The sequence below is a fragment of the Gracilinanus agilis genome, chromosome 1, assembly GCF_016433145.1.
Source record: "Gracilinanus agilis isolate LMUSP501 chromosome 1, AgileGrace, whole genome shotgun sequence".
NCBI lineage: Eukaryota > Metazoa > Chordata > Mammalia > Didelphimorphia > Didelphidae > Gracilinanus > Gracilinanus agilis.
The window spans coordinates 720,441,297-720,462,808 of NC_058130.1; the positions used below are offsets into that span (position 1 = coordinate 720,441,297).

General features: G+C 45.7%; 1 protein-coding gene and 1 pseudogene across 1 annotated transcript; one reads left to right on the forward strand and one right to left on the reverse strand.

The window, feature by feature from the left end:
- The first annotated feature begins 240 nt into the window (after positions 1-240).
- Positions 241-20,433, forward strand: YJEFN3 (YjeF N-terminal domain containing 3). The gene is made up of 6 exons (XM_044658531.1): positions 241-400; positions 9,600-9,712; positions 12,930-13,040; positions 14,430-14,543; positions 16,133-16,283; positions 20,220-20,433. Exons 1-6 carry the CDS (start codon positions 241-243, stop codon positions 20,417-20,419), a joined length of 849 nt encoding a protein of 282 aa, XP_044514466.1. The 3' UTR covers positions 20,420-20,433.
- Positions 3,174-6,443, reverse strand: LOC123232573 (annotated as a pseudogene).
- Positions 20,434-21,512: the final 1,079 nt, after the last annotated feature.

Sequence of the window (21,512 nt, forward strand, 5' to 3'; positions counted from 1 at the left end):
CTTCTTCCTCATCGTCACCACCAAACAGGTTTTTTGTTAGTGTGACAGTTGTCTAGACAGGTGATATGGTGGGTCCCTGTATTTTCTGCATGCTGGGTCTGAGGAACCACAGAAAGGTGGGAGGCCTGGTGAGCTGCAGGTCCTGAATAACACTCTAAAGGCTCTGGTTTTCCACCTCCAGGTTGGCATTTCTGGTGACCAGCTTTCTGTGGCCCCCACTGAGGCTACTCGAGAAAGCTAATGCTTGCACTCTGGCAGGAAGAGCCAGCCACAGGACCATCCATTCATCTGCTTGAAGAGCTTTTCCTCTGCATCATCATCACTGAATTTGTCAAACCAGATATTCTCAAGCATGAGAAAGCTGGTTGCCATCTTTATTGGAGGAGAAGGGGGGACAGTACCAGATGACCAGTCCAACATCCAATAAGGCAAGCAGGAGTGGAGAAAGGCAGAAACTGCTCTTTCTAAAATTACAGATGATCTTTTCATTGCCATCTCTAATAGCCTTTTCTTATTCCTCATCCTTTTGGCCTTGTCTGTGGCTTTTGTCACTCCCTCCTTGTGACACTGCTCTCTCCTGGTTTCTCCTGCTACCTGCTCCTTCTCGGTGGCTTTTGCTGGATCTTCTTGGATGTTAAATCTACTAAATGTGGGTGTCCTCTAAGGTTCTGCCCTTGGCCCTTTTCCTTTTTATTATTTTTTTCTCCTTATTATCTTGCTTGGTGACCTCATTAGCTCCCAAGAGTTCAATGACTATCTTTACCTAGAATTCAGTGGTTCCCAAACTTTTTGGCCTACCCACCCCTTTTCCAGAAAAATATTACTTAGCCTCCTGGAATTAATTTTTTTAATTTTAGTAGCAATTAATAGGAAAGATAAATGCACCTGTGGCCATCACCACTCCTCTGGATCGCTGCAGCACCCACCAGGGGGCGGTAGCACCCACTTTGGGAATCACTGATCTAGATGATACTCGGGTCTCTCTATCTAGCCCCAGTCTCCTGAGTTCCAGGCTTGTAGCACCTTTTGGACATCTCCAGCTGGGTGTCCTGTGGGTATCTCAACTCAACATGTTCTTTCCCTTTCCCTCCGAACTCTTGCTTTTCCTCAGTTTCCCTATTGCTTTTGAGGGCACCACCATCTTCTCAGTTACTTGGGCTCACAAACAAGATATTATGTTTAGTTCTTCACTTTCACATTTCCAACCTGTTGCCAGATCTTGTCATTTCTACACTCACCCTTCCTCTGGTATACATTTGCTTCTATCCCTCATAGAGCAAGTACTCTTGTTCAGGAGCTCATCATCTTTCATGGGGTTGGACTCCTGTAATAGCTTCTGATTTGTTTTGCTTCTGTTCTCTTCCCACTCCAATCTCTCCTCCACATGGCCATCAGAATGATTTTCCTAAAGGTGAGCCTGACCACGTCTCTCCCTCTACTCAGTAAATACCAGAAGTCCCCCTTTTACCTCTAGGATCCTGATAAAGCCCTTTGTTTGACACATTTACAATTGTCTCCTTCTTAATTTCCAGTCTGAACTGTCTGTCCCCGGAGTCTCAAATGCTCTCCTCCCTCACCTTCACTTTTCTGTTTCCCTGGTTTCTTTTTTCTTAAACATTATGTTCCATCTTCGAACTGATACTGAGTTTGGGTCTCAAGACAGAAGAGCTGTAAGGGCTAGGCAATGGGAGTTAAGTGACTTGCCCAGGGTCACATAGCTAGGGATGGAGTGTCTGAGTTCAGATTTAAGACTCCAGGCTTGGCTCTCTATTTCCTAAACCACCAAACTGCTTCACCCTCCACCCCCAAAGGTTTCTTACCCTAAGAGTCTTTTTTTTCTCATGCAAATGAAGGAAGAAAGGCAAAGAATAAAATATTATAGGTTCAGCTGCTTCAAGGACAAAAGAATGTATTTCCATCTCTTTTCCTTCTGATGCTTGCTTTTATTATATATTATACTTTATTTTATTATACATATTTTATTAAATTATTAAATAAAAAATTAATTTAAATATTAAATTATTAAATTAAATATTCATACTATAATATATAATAATAAGCAAATAAACAAACAAATGAATAAATAATTAAATATTAAATTAAATAAAAACATTAAAAAAAATTTACCAGTAGAGTGGGACATTTCTACTGGTAATTTTTTTTTAGGCAAACAAGGTTAAGAGACTTGCCCAGGGACACACAGCTAGGAAATATTTGAGGCCAGATTTGAACTCGGGTCCTCAAGACACCAGGCCTGGTGTTCTATCCACTGAGCCACCTAGTTGCCTCTGATAAATATTTCAACAATCAGTGGTGTGGGGTAAAAAAATGTACCCATGATATATATTTAAGTTTAGTTTTTATTATTAACATTTTCTCTATCACTTTCTCAAGTCTAGATAATCAATAACACATTAAATCAAACTCTATAATTTATAGCCTTTCCCAATTTCCAAGGTATAAATGCTCACCTTGAAAACTGAGATAATTGACTCAGGCTAAGCTTACTTGAGGACACTCGGAACATTAAGATTTGAGATGTACTTTATATAAATTATTTCCTGCAAGGTGGATATTACAGGTATTATTCCTATTTTACAGATGAAGAAACTGAAGAATAGAGAGATCAGGTGTCTTGTCTATGAACACCCAGCTCCTAAGTATAAATGGCAGAATTGGAACTCAAGTCTTTCTGCCACCATGTCTAGCACTGTCTTCTTTGGCAGGGGTTCTAATATCATTCGTATCATAAACCCTTTTATCAACGTGGTGAAGCTTATGGCTCCTATATGAGCCTTTGTCAGAAAAATGTTTTAAATGCATAAAATAAAATATATAGGATTACAAAGAAAATGAATTATGCTGAAATATAGTTATAACAATATTAAACAAAAAAAGCAAGTTCAGTTTTATATACTATTTTTTATTTACATTTAAAAATTTTAAACAGTTTTCTGGGAACAAACTCTGTGAGGTAATGATGGTTCTTTCTCTCTCTCTCTCTCTCTTTTTTTTTATTAGAGTTGAACCTATTTAAAAACCTCCAGAAAGTCTCAATTTGTTTTTTAAAGGGTAAGCCACAAGCTCATTTTAGTTGAAAGCGAACTGAATATTAGTTATTTTGCAACATCAAAGTGATTCCATGAGTCTAGACAGCCTTCCCACCTCTGTCTTCAAAACCTCTCAGACCTTCTATGTGGAGGTTCCGCTGAATTCATTACGATAGAGATGGACATTTTAATTTCATAGTGATCCAACATCTGAGCAATCTTTCACGAGACACTCCGTGTTTATTCCTCTTTTCTAATTCTTCAGGATCAAATTTCCACCACGTTTCTGGTTCATGGAACTCCACTCGATATCCTTTGCCTCTAGCCATTTCCACATATGGTTTCATTTCCCAAGCTTCAGTATTAGCATTATCTATTATTACTGGAGATCTTTCCTGGCCAATAGCTTTCTTTGCTCTGCTCTGGTTCCAGTCATGAGCATCATCACCAAGTTGTTTGACATTACATGTGTGCCCATTTTGATGCTGAGAGTAGTCATCAGTGCTGAAGATGATGCCACCACAATTCTGACCAAGTCGAACCCGAGACAGTGTTGCTTTCCCTGATCCAGGCAGACCTCTTAAAAGGATAAGTAGCCTCTTTAGCTTTTCCTCATGGAACTGCTTGTGGAAAAGCCTGTCTGTTTTTTTTCCATCCGGAATAAAGAAGGGTCTTCCCAAGATTTATAGAGAGCCAGCTCCCTATATGGTAGGTAGGGGTTCTGAGTGGCGTTTTGTGGCATAGGATTGTTAAGACAGGAGAAAGAAAATGAAAACAACCAGACTAGTGGATAGTCCATGCTGATCTAAACTCTGTGGGCTTTGGAGTTTATTATATACTGATTTCAAACAAAGAACACAAAGAAAGAGTCACAGCTGTGAAGGGGTTACAAATCATACACAACCCATTAAAGTCTAAAAAGTAAAGATATAGGTACAAGGACAAGGGCCAAATTCCAACCACCAATTAGTAGGGGATAATTCTGGGAGCAGAAATATATTTTATGGAGATGTTCACTAATTGAGACCTGTCTACCTGATTTACAGGTTTTGCACCTGGTCAAATAAAGTCTGGATTAAATTGTCAGGCTCCAGTCTTATCTAAGTAATGTTTGTTAGGGTTCAGGCTTCTTAATTATCAAGGAGAGAAATTTTTAACTCAGTAGTTGTTGGTCTGCTAAGGACTCAAAGCTTTTCAATAAGTCTATAATGTTTTTCCAATAAGAAAAGGTATGGATCATAAGAGGTGTCAAAAGAGGGGTCTCAGATTTTTATCTGTTCTCTTATTGGCTTCCCACAAAGATTCTTCTCTTGTTTCACAGAAACCATTACTCTCTTGCCCATCTTGCTCATTGCATCCATTTCTAGAGGCCTGTGTGCTACTGTTACTCCCATCACAATCAGAATATCTGTTAGTCTGGTCAAATGCTGGACAATTCCAATTTGTGTAGCGACTGTTTGCTTTATATCCATAGTACGTTTCACATAATTTAACATCTTGAGCAAAAAAAACATTTGGTGGTAGAGATGGAGAGGGGTTAAATCTTTGAACATTTAAATGATAATTATATCTGGGAGGAAAAAGGCCTTGAGGAACTAAAGAAGATTCCAATGACTGCCATTCAGACCTAAAGGAAGGAATTGGGTTGTTTAAAAATGTAGGTTCTACTGGTCCATTAATTGCATATTCAGTATTCCAACCCACTGGCTCCTTACTAAAATATTGCTCAACACCAGGAGGTGATTGTATAGTGCTAAACCAAATACCTTTCTTTTCTTCATCAGATTTTAAGTTTTCATTGTAAAAGCCTTGATCACATAAACTAAATTGTTCCTGAGGGGGTTTAAATTCCTGGCAATTGTCTTCCAAATCTTCTTTTTCCCTCTCGAGCTCCTGAATTTCTTTGTAAAACTGAGATAACTCATTATCTATATCCAATTTATTAGAAGAAAGGTTTTGTTTGTTTTCCAGTCCACCAGTGACTTTTTTGGTTTGATGTTTTCTTTTATCTTGTTTATTTTCCTCAGGATTTTTGTAAATAGGTCCTATAAATGCTTTGCTTGTGCTATATTCCACTTTTTCTGCACTAACTGGGATATATAACTTGTGATTTCTTTCCATTCTAATTTCTTTAATATTTTCAGAAACGTAAGTATAGTTATTTAGATACTTTGCTGATGTTCATGGATTCTGCTGTAGAATTTGCATCCTCTAGGCCAGGGGTCGGCAACGTATGGCTCTTTCTGCAGGAGCCATAAAGTCAATTTTTTTTTCAGGCGCTGTTACAGGAGTAGCACTGTGAACAATGTACAGCTCTCACGAAATTACATTTTTAGAAATGTGGCGTTTATGGCTCTTATGGCCAAAAAGGTTGCCGACCCCTGCTCTAGGCCTTCCCAATGAAATGATTCAATATCTGGCCTATTTTAAGGGATTACAACCCTCAAAAGTTTCAACAAATCTGTAGTTTCAGTCTTGCTCTTCTGAGTTTTTCCATTTTCCTTGTCATCAAAGATGGATAAAGGTATCCAGTTGTTCTCTGTTTTCTCTTAGGATCTGTGAAAATGATCATTACCATCATGTAATATAGTATAAGCCTCTTCTGTTGATTTCAGTTTTTTATTGCATATTTCACTTGCTAGTTTTTTTTTTAACCATGTCCCAAAGACTTAGCTTAATTTTCACAATAAGGCATCTGTGATAAAGGAGAAAAACAAGCCCTGAGGGCTCCGTCCACAGCCAGTAGAACCTCTGCTCTCTCAAATAAAGCAAGTTCAAAGAGGCATAGCACCTCTTAAAGGTGGTGGTCTCATTTAAGAAAGCCAAGGAAAGTTCATTAGAGACAGTCAAAACTTCAGCATGGTTGTAGGCTGAGAAGGAAGCTGTAGAGAGGAAGGCATTAAATGGGCACAAGACAGGAAATGATTGAGGGACCAAGGCCACCCAGGAAGGGAATAGGGTAAAGGACAGATGGGTAGAAGGGTTAGCTTTAGTAAGGACCAGGGAGGGTGGATGGAATAGGGAAGAGAAGGGAAGAAAATGGAATCCAAGATGGTGCACTGACATCCTCTAAAGCAGTGATTCCCAAAGTGGGTGCCACCGCCCCCTGGTGGGTGCTGTAGCGATCCAGGAGGGTGGTAATGGCCATAGGTGCATTTATCTTTCCTATTAATTGCTATTAAAATTTTTAAAAATTAATTTCCAGGAGTGCTAAGTAATATTTTTTCTGGAAAGGGGGTGGTAGGCCAAAAAAATTTGGGAACCACTGCTCTAAAGCCTGAGACCAAGCCCAGGTGCCCCTACCCTAATGATCAGCCAGCCTCTGCTTAACTGAGGGGAAACCTTTGGCTTCTTGAGGCTGCCCATCCCACTTCGGACGACCCTAGTGGTCATCAAGTCAAGTCAGCAAGCATTTATTTATTTTTAAAAAACTTATTTATTTATTTCAGTTTCATGTAGAAACAATTAAAAAACAAACAAACAACCCCTACCTTCTGTCTTAGACTCAATACTGTGTATTGGTTCCAAGGCAGAAGAGTGGTAAGGGCTAGGCAATGGGGGTCAAGTGACTTGCCCAGGGTCACACAGCTGGGAAGTGTCTGAGGTCAGATTTGAACCCAGGACCTCTCATCTCTGGGACTGGTTCTCCATCCACTGAGCCCCTTGGCTGCTGCTAGAAACAATTTTTGACAATTGTTTTCTGACATTTTAGGATTCAGAATTTCACCCTTTCTACAAGGTTATACCAATGCTTTCGTGTGATACATATTTGCGTATTGCTCATATCGTGAGAGGAGATACACATCACACATGCAATAAAAAATTTATGAAGGAAATAAAGTGGAAGACATCGTACTTTCATTTGCACTCAGACACCAATAGCTCCTTCTTTGGCTATGGATTATGGTATTTTTCACTGAATTTTTCACTGAATCTTGGAGACTTGCTTTGAACGAGCACCGATTAAGCACTTAATATATACCAGAGAAGGTAGTGAGGATACAAAGAAGGCGAAAGACGATCTCTGCTCCGGAGGAGCTCTCAGTCTAAGATGGGAGACCATGGGCAAATAACTGTGTACCACAGGAGCTCATCAAAGGGGAAAGCACTAGTCTGAAGGAGCATCAGGACAGGCTTCTTGTAGAAGGTGGGGTTTTAGCTGGAAGTTAAAGGAAGCCAGGCAAGCCAGCAGTTGGAGATGAGAATTCTAGGCAGGGGAGACAACCAGGGAAGACTACTTGGAGGAGGGAGACGGATAGTACTCAAGGAAAACAAGAAAGCCACTGGCCCTGGATCACAGAGAATTTGGGGCAGGGGAGTAAGGGTCAAGGAGACTGGAAAAGCCAGATTACGACAGATCAAATTGCTTGCCAGCACTGGGAGGGGGAAGGGAAGGGAAAGAGGGAGATAAATTCAATCATATAACTTAGGAAAACTTGTATAGAAATGTGTTATTACATGTAATTGATAAAAAAAATTAAAAAGACTAATTAAATAGCTCTGGAAAAAAAAAGAAAGCCAAGTTGTAAAGGGCTTTAAATGCCAAAAAAGGATTTGATATTTGTTCTTGGAGGAGATGGGGAACCTCTGGAGTTTATGGACTGGGAGGAGGGTGACAGGGTCAGCCCTACAACTTTAGGAAGGCCACTTTGGTGGCTGAGTGGAGGATGGATTGGAGTGGGGAGAGTCTTCTGGCAGACTGACCAACTAAAGAGCTTTTATAGTAGTTCAAAGTGTGAGGTGACCAGAGAATGCACCAGGGGAGTGGCTGGGTCAGAGGAGGAGAAGGGCTAAATGGACAGGACTTGACAACAGACTAGATCTAAGGAGTGAGGGCAGTTGAGGATGACATCTAAGTTGTGAATTTTGGTGTCTGAGCCAATGCTAGAGTAAGGAAAATAAGGAAGTGGGGAGAGCTTGGGAGTGCTGGTAGAGATAATGAGTTCAGTTTAAGAGATTGTTGGTGGGGCAGCTGGGTGGTTGAGTGGATGAAGAGCCAGGCCTACAGATGGGAGGTCCTGGGTTCAAATCTGGCCTCAGATTCTTCTCAGCTGTGTGACCCTGGGCAAGTCACTTGACCCCCATTGCCCGCCCTTACCACTCTTCCACCAAGGAGCCAATACACAGAAATTAAGGGATTCAAAAAGAAAAAAAAAAAGAGATAATTGGTGGGGCAGCTGGGTGATTCAGTGGATTGAGAGCCAGGCCTACAGATGGGAGGTCCTGGGTTGAAATCTGGCCTCAGACACTTCCCAGCTGTGTGATCCTGGTCAAGTCACTCAACCCCCATTGCCTAGTCCTTATCACTTTTTTTTTTTCACTTTTCTGCCTTGGAACCAATACTCAGTAATGATTCTAAGATGGAAAGTCAGGGTTTAAAAAAAAAGGTATCAGTGGACCATATGTAATTAAAGATGTTTAAGAGTCCATTAGAGATGCTAGCCTGGAAGTTAGGAGAAAGTTAAGACTGGATAAATTAATCTGAGAATCATCAACATGGAGATGATCACTGAACCCAAGGGAGCCCATGAGATCACCCAGGGAAATAGTATAGAAGGGGGAGAGAAGAAGATCCAGCATAGAGTCCTATCATTAGCAGTGACCTGATAAAGATCCATCAAAGGACACAGGAGTGGTCAGATAGGAGAAGAATACTGGGGTAGTGTAGCGTCACAAAAACTTTGAAGGAAGAATCAAGGAGAAGAAGATGATCTTGACAGTGTTCAAGGCTGCAGAGAGGCCAACCAAGATAAGGATCAGGAAGAGGCCATTAGATTTGGCAGTGAATATAATCAATGACAACTTTGAACCAAAAAAAGGACCATTTTGGTTGAATTGTTCAGAAACCATATTATAAAACGTTAAGGCTGTATGACCTTGGGCAAGTCATTTAACCCCAACTGTCTAGCTCTTCTGCCTTAGAACTGACACTAAGACAGAAGGTAAGAATTTAAAAATGCTTTAGGAGAGCGAGAGAAAGCAAAGTGGAGGCACCTACTGTAGATAGGCTTCTCAGGGAATTTAGCCACAAAAAGGAGAGATATGGGATGATAGCTAATGCAGATGTCCCGGATGGTACCGGCCTTTTCTTCTGAGAACTGACATAGCTTTTTTGCATCGTCTTGATGCTCTTATCCTATAATGTTGCTTATTAGAGTTATTTCTGTGACCCATCGTGCTATTTCTGACCCAGCCTGGGCTGCCGTGCTGCCTCAGTTAGAGGAAGCCATGTTTCTGGGTACATAAGTGTCTCAGCCTCCCTGAGACCAGGAAGCTGATGAAGTAGAGAGACCATGTTCCCCAAAGCTTTGTATCCCACATACATTAGGTGCTTAATAGTTAACAAGCAATGATTAAGCTCCTATATGCCAGGCACTTTTCTAGGCTCTGAGGTTACTAAGAGAACAGTAAACTCTCCTGATCTTCTAGGAGTTTACATTTTATTGGAGGAGACAGCACAGACATCTATAAGTAAACACAATAAACATTTGCTGAATTGAATTGTCTCTCTCTTTGGCTTTCCATCTGTCTGTGTCTCCTCCCTGGCTCCCAGCAAGGTGGAGGCTGTTGCCATGGAAAAGGAGCTCATTGAAGACTATCGGTTTGGGCGGCAGCAGCTGGCAGAGATGTGTGGGTATGCCTGTGCTGTGGCTGTGACCAAGGTAAGTCCCTCGCCTGTGCCTTCCTCCCTCTCCCTCCCAAGAACCGAGAAGGGCTCAGATTCCTGGGTCGTGGGATCACTGTCCCTTTCCCATCGGTACTTGGCCACAACTGACTCAGCTTAAGGTTCTCTCTATGACTGGGAGGTGATAGCCGTGGCTTGTTGATCCTACGAAGGTACTGACCTAGGAGAGAGCTTCTTACTCTTCAAGGTTTCCCCTCCCTAGTGGAGTGCAGGGTGGTCTCACGGTTCCCCCCCTCTCCCCGCCCCAAACCCTTACTTCTGTCCTAGAATCAATACTGTGTATTGGCTCCAAGGCAAAAGAGTGGTAAGGGCTAGGTAATAGGGGTCAAGTGACTTGCCTAGGGTTACATAGCTGGGAAGTGTCTGAAGCCAGATTTGAACCCAGGACCTCCCATCTCTAGGCCTGGCTCTCCATCCACTGAGCCACCCAGCTGCCCACCATGGTCCTCTCTTAACACTTCTTTTTCCCCTGGTAGGTTATCAAATGAACTACCTTTCCCTTCCCTGCTCCAGAAACTTTTGGTTTAGAAGATGAAAGCCCTTCTTTCTGCTACAGGGCTCTGAGCCTCAGTGGTCAGAAAAGACAAGGACAAACCTCAGTGGTCAGAAGGATGGGGGAGCAATGAGGATAGATGGAAAAACTGGTTCCTCTTCAAGCAGAAGAGATCCTGCCTGGGTGGGGACATGGCTAGACTAACAGGAAGAGGTATATAAAGAACCATGAGAGTTCCCTCCAAACCCCAGGCTTATAAAAGCTGTGCCCAGATGGAGTTGAAAGAGGAGAGCTCAGTCATAACAGAGATGTTCCACATCCTTTGTCAGGGAACACAGATGGAGACCCGAAATGGGTTCTTGCCCTGGTTCTGCTGCATGCTTTCTCTATGACCATGAGGAAGTAATTTCACCCCCTGCCTTGATTTCTTCCCCAAAATTCTATTATCTAAAGATTTCTTTTAACACTGACAGTGTTTTCCAAGGGCCCTCCCAGCTCTGACATTCTCTGTTCTAAGCTCCCTCCCAGNTTCCAAGGGCCCTCCCAGCTCTGACATTCTCTGTTCTAAGCTCCCTCCCAGCTCTGATATTCTGTGTTCTATTTTGTTCTAGTATATTCTGATGGTTCTTCCACCTTGACCATTCTATATTCTAAAAGAGGAGAGTATCCAGGAGCCCGTTCTGGTTGCCTCCACCAGCTACATGGGCTTTTGGGTGCCAGAGTCCTTGACAGATGGCCCTTGGGTATGGAAAAAAGACCAGATTCCACAAGGCCCGGCAAACAAGTTTAAGATAAATAAACTTTCACTGAGGCTTGAATTGGAAAGGCAAGGCCTGTTCCTTTTGTGGCTTGGCAGAAGGCCCTTACCCACAGCAAGGAGAGAATAATAGCATGGGTGTACACAGCGAGTGTGGTTAGGAATAGACCACCCCTCACCAAGCCCTGGGGTTCCTAGGACAAGGAGCATCGGCTGCCATGAGGGATGGGCTAGGGGTGTCTAGGTACTTAGCCTTCATCTCTGGGCTCTCTGGGAAGGAAGCTGCCCCTGGAACTGGCTAGAGGGGCTCTGGGAAAGCCTCCACCCAAGAGTGTCTTTTCCTTCAGGCTATAAGGATTAGGTACTGTCTCTGAGAGGTCCCTATGAGGAAGTCCCTATTCCTAGGAGGGGACTTTAGCAATTCCCCTTCCCCTTCTCTGTTCTTCCTTCCCCTGACCCCAGCTCTAGCCCAGATTATAAAATTGTAGACTGCCAGAACTGGGAGAGACTAGCTTTAGAGCATAGAATACCAGAGTTGAAAAGGATCTTAGAGTAAAAATTTTGTAACAATAATAGAATTTGTATGTTATTTTAAAGCTTGCAAAGTATACGTATGTACATATATATGTGTATATAAAATCTCATTTGATCCTGACAGTAACTCCATGAGTTAAGGGCTTGTTATTTGCCTCATTTCACATATGATAAACTAGCAGAAGCCAGAGTCGAACCCAGGTTTCAGAGTCAGAGAACTTGACCTTGAGCCAGAGCTTTGACATTCACTGGTTATTTGACCTTGGGTGAGTCACTTCTCTATTCTGGGTCTCAGTTTCCCTTTCTGTAAAATCTTAGATTAATCTAGGAGGCCTTTTCTAGTTCTAACATTCTAGAATTCTAATACTTATACACCTTTGGAAAGCTTAAGGATGCTGATGATGATAGCAATAAACAATAATAATAGTTCAAATAGGATTTGAGGCTGAGGAGAGCCATAGGCATTTTAAAAAAAACTCCTACCTTCTGTCTTAGTATCAATTCTAAGAAGAGTGTGCCATCTAGCTGTTTTTTTCCCCCATAGGCATCTTTAAGTCTCACCTTTCATTTTATAGATGGGGAAACAGACCCATAGTAGGAAATGATTTGCCCAAGGACACAGAGCCAGAAATGGAATGCAAGTCTCCTAACTCTTGGTCATTAGCAATGATCCTTTCATCTTGCCCTGAGGAGGGGTCTTGAAGAAGCCATCTTCCCCAGTAGACTGCCCCAAATGCATCCCATTCATCTTTTTTTTTTTTTGATTCTCTATACTTGCCATGCTTGTCTAATCTCCCCATTGTACAGATGGAGAAAGTGAGACCTAGAGATCATAGGATTCTGGATTTAGAACTGGAAGGGACCTGAGAGGTCAAGAGTCCAGCTCCTTCACCTCAGGAAACAGAGGCCCTTGCCAAGCATCACACAGTCAGTGATCATGGCAGAATTTGGACCGCTGCCATATTCACTTTGCCATGCTTCCTTGGGTAATCCACAAAAGCAGAGACTAGAACCTGGATCTCTCCAGGCATTCCCTCAGTTGCCCCTGTTCTAGGTCTGTGATCCATAAATAGGGTCCTGAGGTCTGGTTGGGGTATCCAGCAAACTCAGAATGGACTGCTGTTGGGCAGAATGGCATCTTTGGTTGGGTGGGATGTTTGGCCATGGATTGACTTCCTGAGGATCTCCTTAGAAATAGGATAAATGGTACCCAGGGGGACAAAGAGAAGTCCAGATGCTATCTCAACTGTGTGATCTTGAGAGAATTTCCAACTTTCTATGGACCTCAGTTTCCCCCCATCTATATAATTGGAAGGATGAAGAAGGACAGCCAGGCATGAAGGGTTGGGGGCACAGAGGAGGTCTTTGGGTCCTTGAGGATTCATCAGGGCTCTATCACCCCTCCTTCAGGTGTTTCCTGTGGCTGCCCTTTCCCGGAAGCAACGCACAGTACTGGTAGTGTGTGGACCTGAGCAGAATGGGGCCATCGGATTGGTGTGTGCTCGGCATCTTCGGGTATTCGTAGGTATCCATGCTGTTGGGAAACCTCCTTAGGCTCCCCGGTGTAACTTTCCTGGGGATTCCTGTCATCTTGGAGGGGCCCTTTCAGAACCTTCTGGTCATCCCCAGGGATCCCCTCTAAGACTCTCTGTTTTCTACATTATTTTATTTAAAAACCCTTTACCCAATTTTAGTATTGGTTCTAAGGCAGAAGAGTAGTAAGGGCTAGGCAATAGGGGTTAACTGGCATGTTCAGGATCACACAGCGAGAAAGTGTCTGAGACCAGATTTGAACCCAGGAGCCTCTTGTCTCCAAGTCTGGCCCACCCCCTTCCCATTTTATTTCTTGTGACTTTCTCTGGAATGGCACAAATCTAGAAGGGATTAGATGATAGGATCCAATAAAGGACTTGATGGGGAGGACAATGGGCCAAATGTTAGAGGAATAAATGTAAATTCTACACTCTGGGTCAAAGAATGAATTTCACAAGTATAAGACACAGGAGGCATGACCAGTTAGCCTGCAGATTTTTGGGGAAAAGTATAGGGGAATGCCGGTGAGCAGGAACCTCAATAGTATCCAATGATGAAACATGGCAACCCCTAAAAGTGAATCCAGAGAGCAGCATTCTGGGATCCAGATTGAGGGAGGTGAGAGTCACATTGTTCTCTGCCTTGGCCAGACTAAATTTGGAATATCATATTCAGTTCTGGCTACAGACTTTTAGAGAGAATGCTGATGAGCTGGAACACATCCAGAAGATGGTAAATGGCATGATGGGGGCCTGGAGGCCACTCTATAAGGAAGTAGGATTGCTTAGGATGGAGAAGGCAGGGAGGACCTGAGAGCTGGCTTTGAGAATGTTGAAGGTAGTCTTGTGGAGGGAGGATTAACCCCAAGGGGCCAAACTAAGAACATGAAGGACTTGATGTGGGAGGACAATGAGCCAAAGTTAGAGAGGATAAATGTAAAATTCCACATTCTGGTTCAAAGAATGAATTTCACGAGTATAAGACACAGGACACATGAATGACTACTCCCACAGATTCTTTGGGAAAAGTATAGGGATGCTGGTGAGCTGGAACCTCAATAGGATTCAACAAGGAAACATGGCAGCCCCCAAAAGCTAACACAGGAAGGAAGCTGCAAAGTAGCAGATTTTCCACTAGAACATAAAGAAAGCATTTTTTAACAAAGCTGTGCCATAAGCCTGCTGGGAAGGGTAGTAAGTCCTCCTCCCTGGGTGTCTTTGGGCAGAGGCTTGATGAACCATTTTAGGGGATACCTTTAAAGGTGCTGAGCCTAGAGGATGTCTGAGTGTCCTTCTGACTCGGAACCCCATTTATATACCGGCATGTGCCCCAGGTTCTCAGCCAGGGGCTTGACTTTCCCTCACCTTCTCCTGCCAGGAATACGAGCCCACCATCTTCTACCCCAAACGCTCTTCAGACTCGCTGTCCAAGGATTTCACCACCCAGTGTGAGAAGATGGACATCCCCTTTCTTTCTTACCTCCCTACCGAGGTTAGTCATCAAGCAGCGCAATTTTGAGGGATCCTTGGTGGGTCTAGTCCTCCAGGGGCCTATGCTTTGGGGAGGACTGTTCTGGTGGGGGAGGAGGGGATGAGAGGGACTGGTCTAAGCTGGGCCATACTCTTACCTGGCCGGGTTTGGGGAATATGGATGGTGTCCCCCTGCCTGTCCCCACTGTAGGCTCTGTGAGGGTGGCCCAGCAGGCCAGGGTCAGATTTCTGCTCTCCCTCCCTGGTAGGCCAGAATCCCAGGATAAGAGGAAGGGAAGAGGGACACTTCATCCATCTTCTGTGACAGGCCCCACGGGCCCCAGGGAGGGGGGAGGACACGGCTCTCCGGGGCCCTGGGCTGCAGCCTCCGTGGTGGTGGCTGGGAAAGGCATTACTGAATCACATTTCCTCTCTGCGTTCCTCTGGCGGCCTCTGGCATGTGACCTCAGAGCACCGGCCACCTCGGGGGCACAGACGCCCGCAGCCACGCCTGGCGCCCACCACAGACAGGAGGGGATGGCAGGAGAGGGCACGACAGGGGAAGGGAAACGTCAGAGGGAGGGGTAGACTGCTAAAGGGAGAGACCCTGAGGGATGGCTGGAGAAGCCTAGAGGACATGCAGGGTTGTGCCTGAGGGTCTCCTGTCTCCTCTGTCCTCTGGGAGCCTCATCAGCTACCTTGTGGCCGGGGGATGGCTTCCGGTTCTCATATCACAGTGGGGAGGGCTGCTGGGGGGCAGGAAACTGGCCTGGGAGGGTCAGCTGGGTGGGAATTCATGGCACCTCGCCTTTATCCCCTGTGGGGCCACAGAGGGCCTTTCCCCCTCCCCTTCCCACATCTCCGTATGGCTGGCCCTGGTTCTTCTTGGTTCTCGCTCCAACCTGCTGGGCATCTCCGGCTGTTTTCTTCCTCTCTCTGAGCCTATCAGCCTGCCATCTTTGACAGTGGAGCCACCGAACCTTGCTGAAGAGGTGGGCTCTACGAGGAACTAGTGGGTCCTCAGTCCTCGGGTGCCCCTTCTCTCCTCCCAAACTTTCCTCTCTGCGAGGCTCTGGAATGGGGAGGCTGGACCGGGTGGGCACAGGGTTTTGGTTTTTTGGTTTTTGTGAGAGAGAATGAAGGAGGGGCATGACTTTGTGCAGGAGGCATGTTCCTGTACAGATGGAGGATGGGGGGCTATGGCGGAGTATGGCTCCTCGGTGGTATTCTTCCGCCATTAGAGGTATCCACGCGTGTTTGGGCTGTGCAGGTGTGCGTGCGCAGCTTTGTAGGAATTGGCGTCAAAGCCATCTGCGTCCATGTTGGGGCAGGCAGAACACCTGGGCTTGGGGGGGGGCTATACTGATCCTTCTCCCTGGAAAGTGGGGGGAGAGAGGAGCAGGTGGGGCCCCTATCCAGCCCCTCTCTTCCCCACCCTCTCCCAGGGACCAGAGTCCTTGGGAGCAGTGTGGGGAGGGGGAAGGACCCTGTAACCATTAGGTCAGGGATCATGAGTTTCCCCTTTCCGTGGACACGAGATTCTCTAGGAGGGGTGCTCTGTGGCCAGCGTCCCTACAGCCGGGGACAGGTTTGACCATCGGCGTTCTACAGGTCCAGCTCATCAATGATGCCTACAGCCTGGTGATCGATGCCATCCTAGGGCCCGGGGCAGAGCCCGGGGAGGCCAGAGAGCCGTGCACCAGCATCCTGGCCACCCTGAAGCTGGTCAAGATACCCATCGTCAGCCTGGACATTCCCTCAGGCAAGGGGGACAGACCTAGGGCTAGGGGAGAGGTGCCAGAGTATTTGGGGGGACGTGGCTGGTGAGGGGGGAGGTAGACCCCAGAGGAGCCAGATGGAAGCCCTCTGCCAAGGTGCGGCTCTGCTGGGGGGTGCCAGGAACCTTTCTGAGGGGACCCGCTGTGTCTTTAGGCTGGTGCTACCCCCCAGGCATCCCTGAAACAGAGGCGGAGAGTGGGAGAGATGCCATCCGCCCCCTGCAGGTGCCCAGGCCCAGAAGGGTAAACACGTGCCCGCCTGCTACTGGGCCTCGGCTAGGCCGGCTCAACCAGGAGACATGATGTAACTGAGCAAACACCCTGCTGGCCTGGCTGCCGCCCCAGCCCCGTCTGCTAGAGCCATTAGGCAGGAATCTGGGAAGGGGGAGAACAAACAGCCCCTGTCCCAGATGGAAAGGGGAAAATTCCCACCAGGAAAAATGTGCCCAGAGGCCAAGGCTGGAGCAGGCCAGGCAGCAGCATGGGGTGTGTGTGGGTGGGAGGGCACCCGTCCTGTCTCCCTTCTTGCACCCGTGATCCCTCCTCTGGCACTGAGGACCCAGGAGAGGGCACCATGGACCACAGAGAGGGCTGCCACGGACACGGGATGGAGGTCAGACCTCCGGAGGCACTTCCTGATGAAGGAAGGAATCGGATTGGGTTACCTGGGGGGATACAAGGTTTCCCTCCTTAGGGATTCCTAAAAGGGAAAATAGGAGCATAAAGAAACAGGTTCTAGTCCTGGAGGCCGAGGTAGAATGTAGAACGTGGACTCGGGCCTCTGGTTCAAATCCTGCCCCCTACGATAAATATCTGAATGACCTTGGGCGAGTCATCGACTTCTCTCGTTTCTCTGTTTTCTCAACTGTAAAATGAAGGAATTGGACCCTAAGACGTCCAAGGTTCCCTCTAGCTCTAAACCCACGACCCTGCGATTCTCTGCTGCTGATTTGACTGACTCGGAACATGTCGCTCCTCTTTTCCTACGAGTGTCCCGTAGGATCTCCAAGTCCCTTCCAGCTCTGTAAGGCGTCCACTCTCTGACCTCCCAGGGGAACGTGGTGAAACACTCCCCTCCCATAGCCCAGGGGGAGCCTCTCCCTCCCCAACCTTCCAGGGGAATGGCTCTCTTCACTTGGGACTGGTCCCAGGCCTGGGAAAGAGGGCTGGGGCAGAGTTCTGGTCCCCTTCCCCATCTAGAGAAAGTGAGTCCTTTCATCTCTTTGAGCCTCAGTCTTTCATCCATAAAAGGGGGAGAGTAATGCCGATGGCACCTACTTCATAGAGGTGTTGTGAGTTCACACGAGAGTATGTGGGTGCCTGTGGGCACCCATGGGTAGAGAACTGGTCCTCGAGTCAGAAAGTCTCCTCTTCCTGAGTTCAAATCTGGTCTCAGAGATTTATCGGCTTGTGATCCTGAGCAAGTCACTTACCTTTGTTTGCCCCAGTTTCCTCTTCTGTAAAATGAGCTGGAGAAGGAAATGGCAAATCTCTGCAGTATCTTTGCCAAGAAGACCCAAAATGAAATCATGAAAAGTTAGAAACGACTGAAAACTTAATTCTTAAAGAGAATTTCTTAAAAAAAAGGAACTCTGTGGGTGAGGTGTTTTGCAAACTTTAAAGCACTCTCTTTTTCTCCATATATATGTCTATGTGTAGTGTGAGTGTGTGGGGTGTGAATCTGTCCATGTGGGCTCTGTATTTCCATCAGGGATTCTGATGAGGCTCCGTAGCCTCCCTGGGACATTTCTGAGCCAGCCTCCCTGGCTTAGGGGCCAGCCCTTTGAGTGCTCCTCATGTGAGGCAGACGGAGCCCAGGTCAGGAGGGGAGGCTGCAGGGAGTGAGCCCAGAAAGGAAGGCATTTGGGGGCAGGTAGAGCCATTATGGACCCCTCACATTCCAAATCTCCGTGCAATCCAAGACATACTTCCTCTGCTGCCTCCATCAGAGGGAATGGAACCAAGAATTGTGTTGGAATCTGGAGCCCAACCAGTGGGGGTTTTGTTTTATGTAGTTTTTTATTTTCTTTTAATTTTTTTGTTTATGACACCACTATCCATTCCAACCTCGCCCCCACCAACGACTTCACGACAAAGAAAAACAGTTAAGCAAGATCAACTAACCCAGAGGCAACGTCTTCTTCTTTTTTCCCCCCCTAAAACCCTCACCTTCCATCTTAGAATAAATACTGTGTATCAGTTCCAAGGCAGAAGAGTGGTCAGGGCAGGGCAATGGGGGTCAAGTGACTTGCCCAGGGTAACACAGCTAGGAAGTGTCTGAGGCCAGATTTGAACCCAGGACCTCCTGTTTCTGGACCTGGCTGCCTGGCTGCCCCCACCTATAACATTTTTAAAAATTATTTTTATTTTTATTTTCAGATTTCATGTCAATACAGTTTTTTTAATATTTGTTTTTTATCTTGTAATCCATGTTCTCTCCTTCCCTCCATTCCCTTCCCCCTTCCCAAGAAGGTAGGTAACACGATAGAGGTTGGACGTATGTTATCATACAATATAAGTTCCATGTTTGTCATGTTATGAAACAAGACACATTGCCTAAACTAGAGAAAAATTCATGGAAGAAATAAGGTGAGGTAGCATGGTATGCTCCAATGTGTATTCAGACTTTTAACTGTTCCTTCTTTGCCCACCTAGAACTTCTTGATGAGAGGAGGGACAGAGAGAACCAGTTGCCTTTCTTTTTAAGATGTTTTATCGGTCCTATTTTCTTTGTAAAAATCATTCTCACTGCCTACTGACTCTCCGTCCCCCCTAAAAAAACAACTCTCCTGTTTTAGCAGACACAGAGTATGTTCAGGTTTTCAAATTGTGTTCTGTACACGACCTCCTTGGATCGGGCTCAGGGACGCAGTGAGATTTGGGCTCTTCTCACCCACCTTTTCCAGTTGAGGAAACTGAGGCTTTGAGCGAATAAGGAAATAGCTAATACGTGTCTGAGGAGTGATTCTGGTCCAGTTCTTCCTGACTCTGACGTCAGCGTCCTATCCATGAACAAAATAAACCAACCCATTCCCCATTGCATTCATATAACCACCGTCTGGCAGCCGAGTCTCCAGGAAGGGGTGCCCACTTTCCTTTGAATTCTTTGCTATTACAAGACGGGCTGTTGTGAAGAGTGTTGTATATGTGGGACTTTCCCCTCTGCTTTTGCCTTCCTTGAATTATATTCCTCGTAGCAGGAATCTTGTCAGCTGGTGTGTAGAGCTTAGTGACTTTTACAAAAAGTATACTGAAATTCTGAATTGTTTTCCAGAATCTACCATTTGGCTCTAATTGGGGCTTGTCTGGAAAAAGCTGGCCCTGGAAGGTATCCTTTTGGTACAGGGTACTAGGGGAATCCTCAAAGGGATTCATGGGGCCTTGGATGTCTTCTTTTATTTTTTATTTTTCTTTTTAAAAAATTCAATTAATTAATTAATTAATTAAGAATATTTTTCCATGGTTACATGATTCATGTTTTTTCCCTCCCCTCTCTGGGAGCCGACGAGCAATTCCACTGGGTTTTACATGTGTCATTGTTCAAAACCTATTTCCATATTATTACTATTTGCAATAAGGTGATCATTTAAAGTCAACATCCTCTTCTTTTATTTTTTTAAAGAAGCTTAGAATATCAGAGTGGAAATGCACCTTAGTTGGGGACCTTTTCTCTAATCCCCTTATCTGACAGATGGAGAAATTGAGTCCAGAGATGTGATTTTGCCCAAGGTCGTAGAGCTGACCAGTGACCAACTGGTACCAAAATCTAGATCACTTGATTCTCAAGCCAGGGTATTCTTCGCCTCCCCCCAATATCCTACCGAACTTTCGGGTGGAAGCCTCTGAGGAGCTGGGGTAGGGTTTGTCAAGCCTGGGAACAACTCGTCCTGCCTAATCTTTGCTTTTTCCTCCTGAAACAGGGTGGGATGTGGAGCAGGGCAGTGAAGATGGGATCAGCCCAGAGGTGCTGGTGTCCCTGGCTGCCCCCAAGAAATGTGCCGGTCGGTTCTCAGGGAAGTACCACTTTGTGGCTGGACGCTTCGTCCCTGATGACGTGCAGAAGAAATTTCATCTGAATCTGCCTGGCTACCCAGGCACAGAGTGTGTGGTGGCTCTTTAATGGGACTGAGGAGCAAAGGGAACCCTTGGGCCTTTCTCACTCTCTAAAGAAATAAACATGAATCGTTTCAGACCTACTAGGCTTCAAAGAAATCTTTCTTGACCCAGAGGACACTTGAGGGATAGAGCAAGAAAGAGTAAGATGCAAAGAAGAGGGGCAGCTGGGTGGCTCGTTGGATGGAGAACCAGGGCTAGAGATGGGAGGTCCTGGGTTCAAATATGGTCTCGACACTTCCTAGCGGTGTGACCCTGGTCAAGTCACTTAACCCCCATCGCCTAGCCCTTTCTCCTCTTTGGTTTGGAACCAATACACAGTACTGATTCTAAAATGGAAGTCACTTAACCCCCATCGCCTAGCCCTTACCACTCTTCTGTCCTGGAACCAATACGCAGCATTGACTCTAAGGTGGAAGGTAAGGGTTAAAAAAAAGACAAAGAAGGACTTTCTGAATGCCAAATCCCTTTGGAGTTGGCCTGGGTTGTCCTGAGATGGACAGGATGACGAAGAACCTGGGTTGCCTTGGTAGCACAGAAGCAGGCGGTCAGTTAACCTAGGACCATTCTCCCATTCCCAGGAGGAGGCTGGACTGAGGGGAGAGATGCGTCTTTGTCCTAGGAGAGCATCCCATCCCCAGACAGAGCTGAGAAAGGGTCAGCTGTACCTTGCCACCTGGAAAGTGTAGTTAAGGTGGTCAAAGGTCAAAGGTTCTCCAATCCTTGAAAAAACAAAATAGGAAACAAAAAACAAAAACGAGAAAGCAGTGTTTGCAGGAAGCAGAGGGCAGCTGCAGCTACCCAGTCTACCCTCCTCCCTGCAACTGTGTCCATGTGGCTCCGAGCTCCTGGACTGTCCTGGAAGCTTCCCAGCTAAGCAGGGGAGGAGCAGAGGTGTCTGTGGACAGCACTCCGCCCTCCTATATAAGAGTTCCTGTTCTCTAGCGTTTTGGGGATCCCAAAGCGCTTTCCTCACAACTCTGGAATTTAGTGCCATAAATATGATCTCCATCTTACACAGGAGGGAGCTGAAACATGTCCCAGGTCAGTGGAAGAGCCTGGAAGCTGCCCTGGAGAACTCCGCAGGGCACATTATTTAC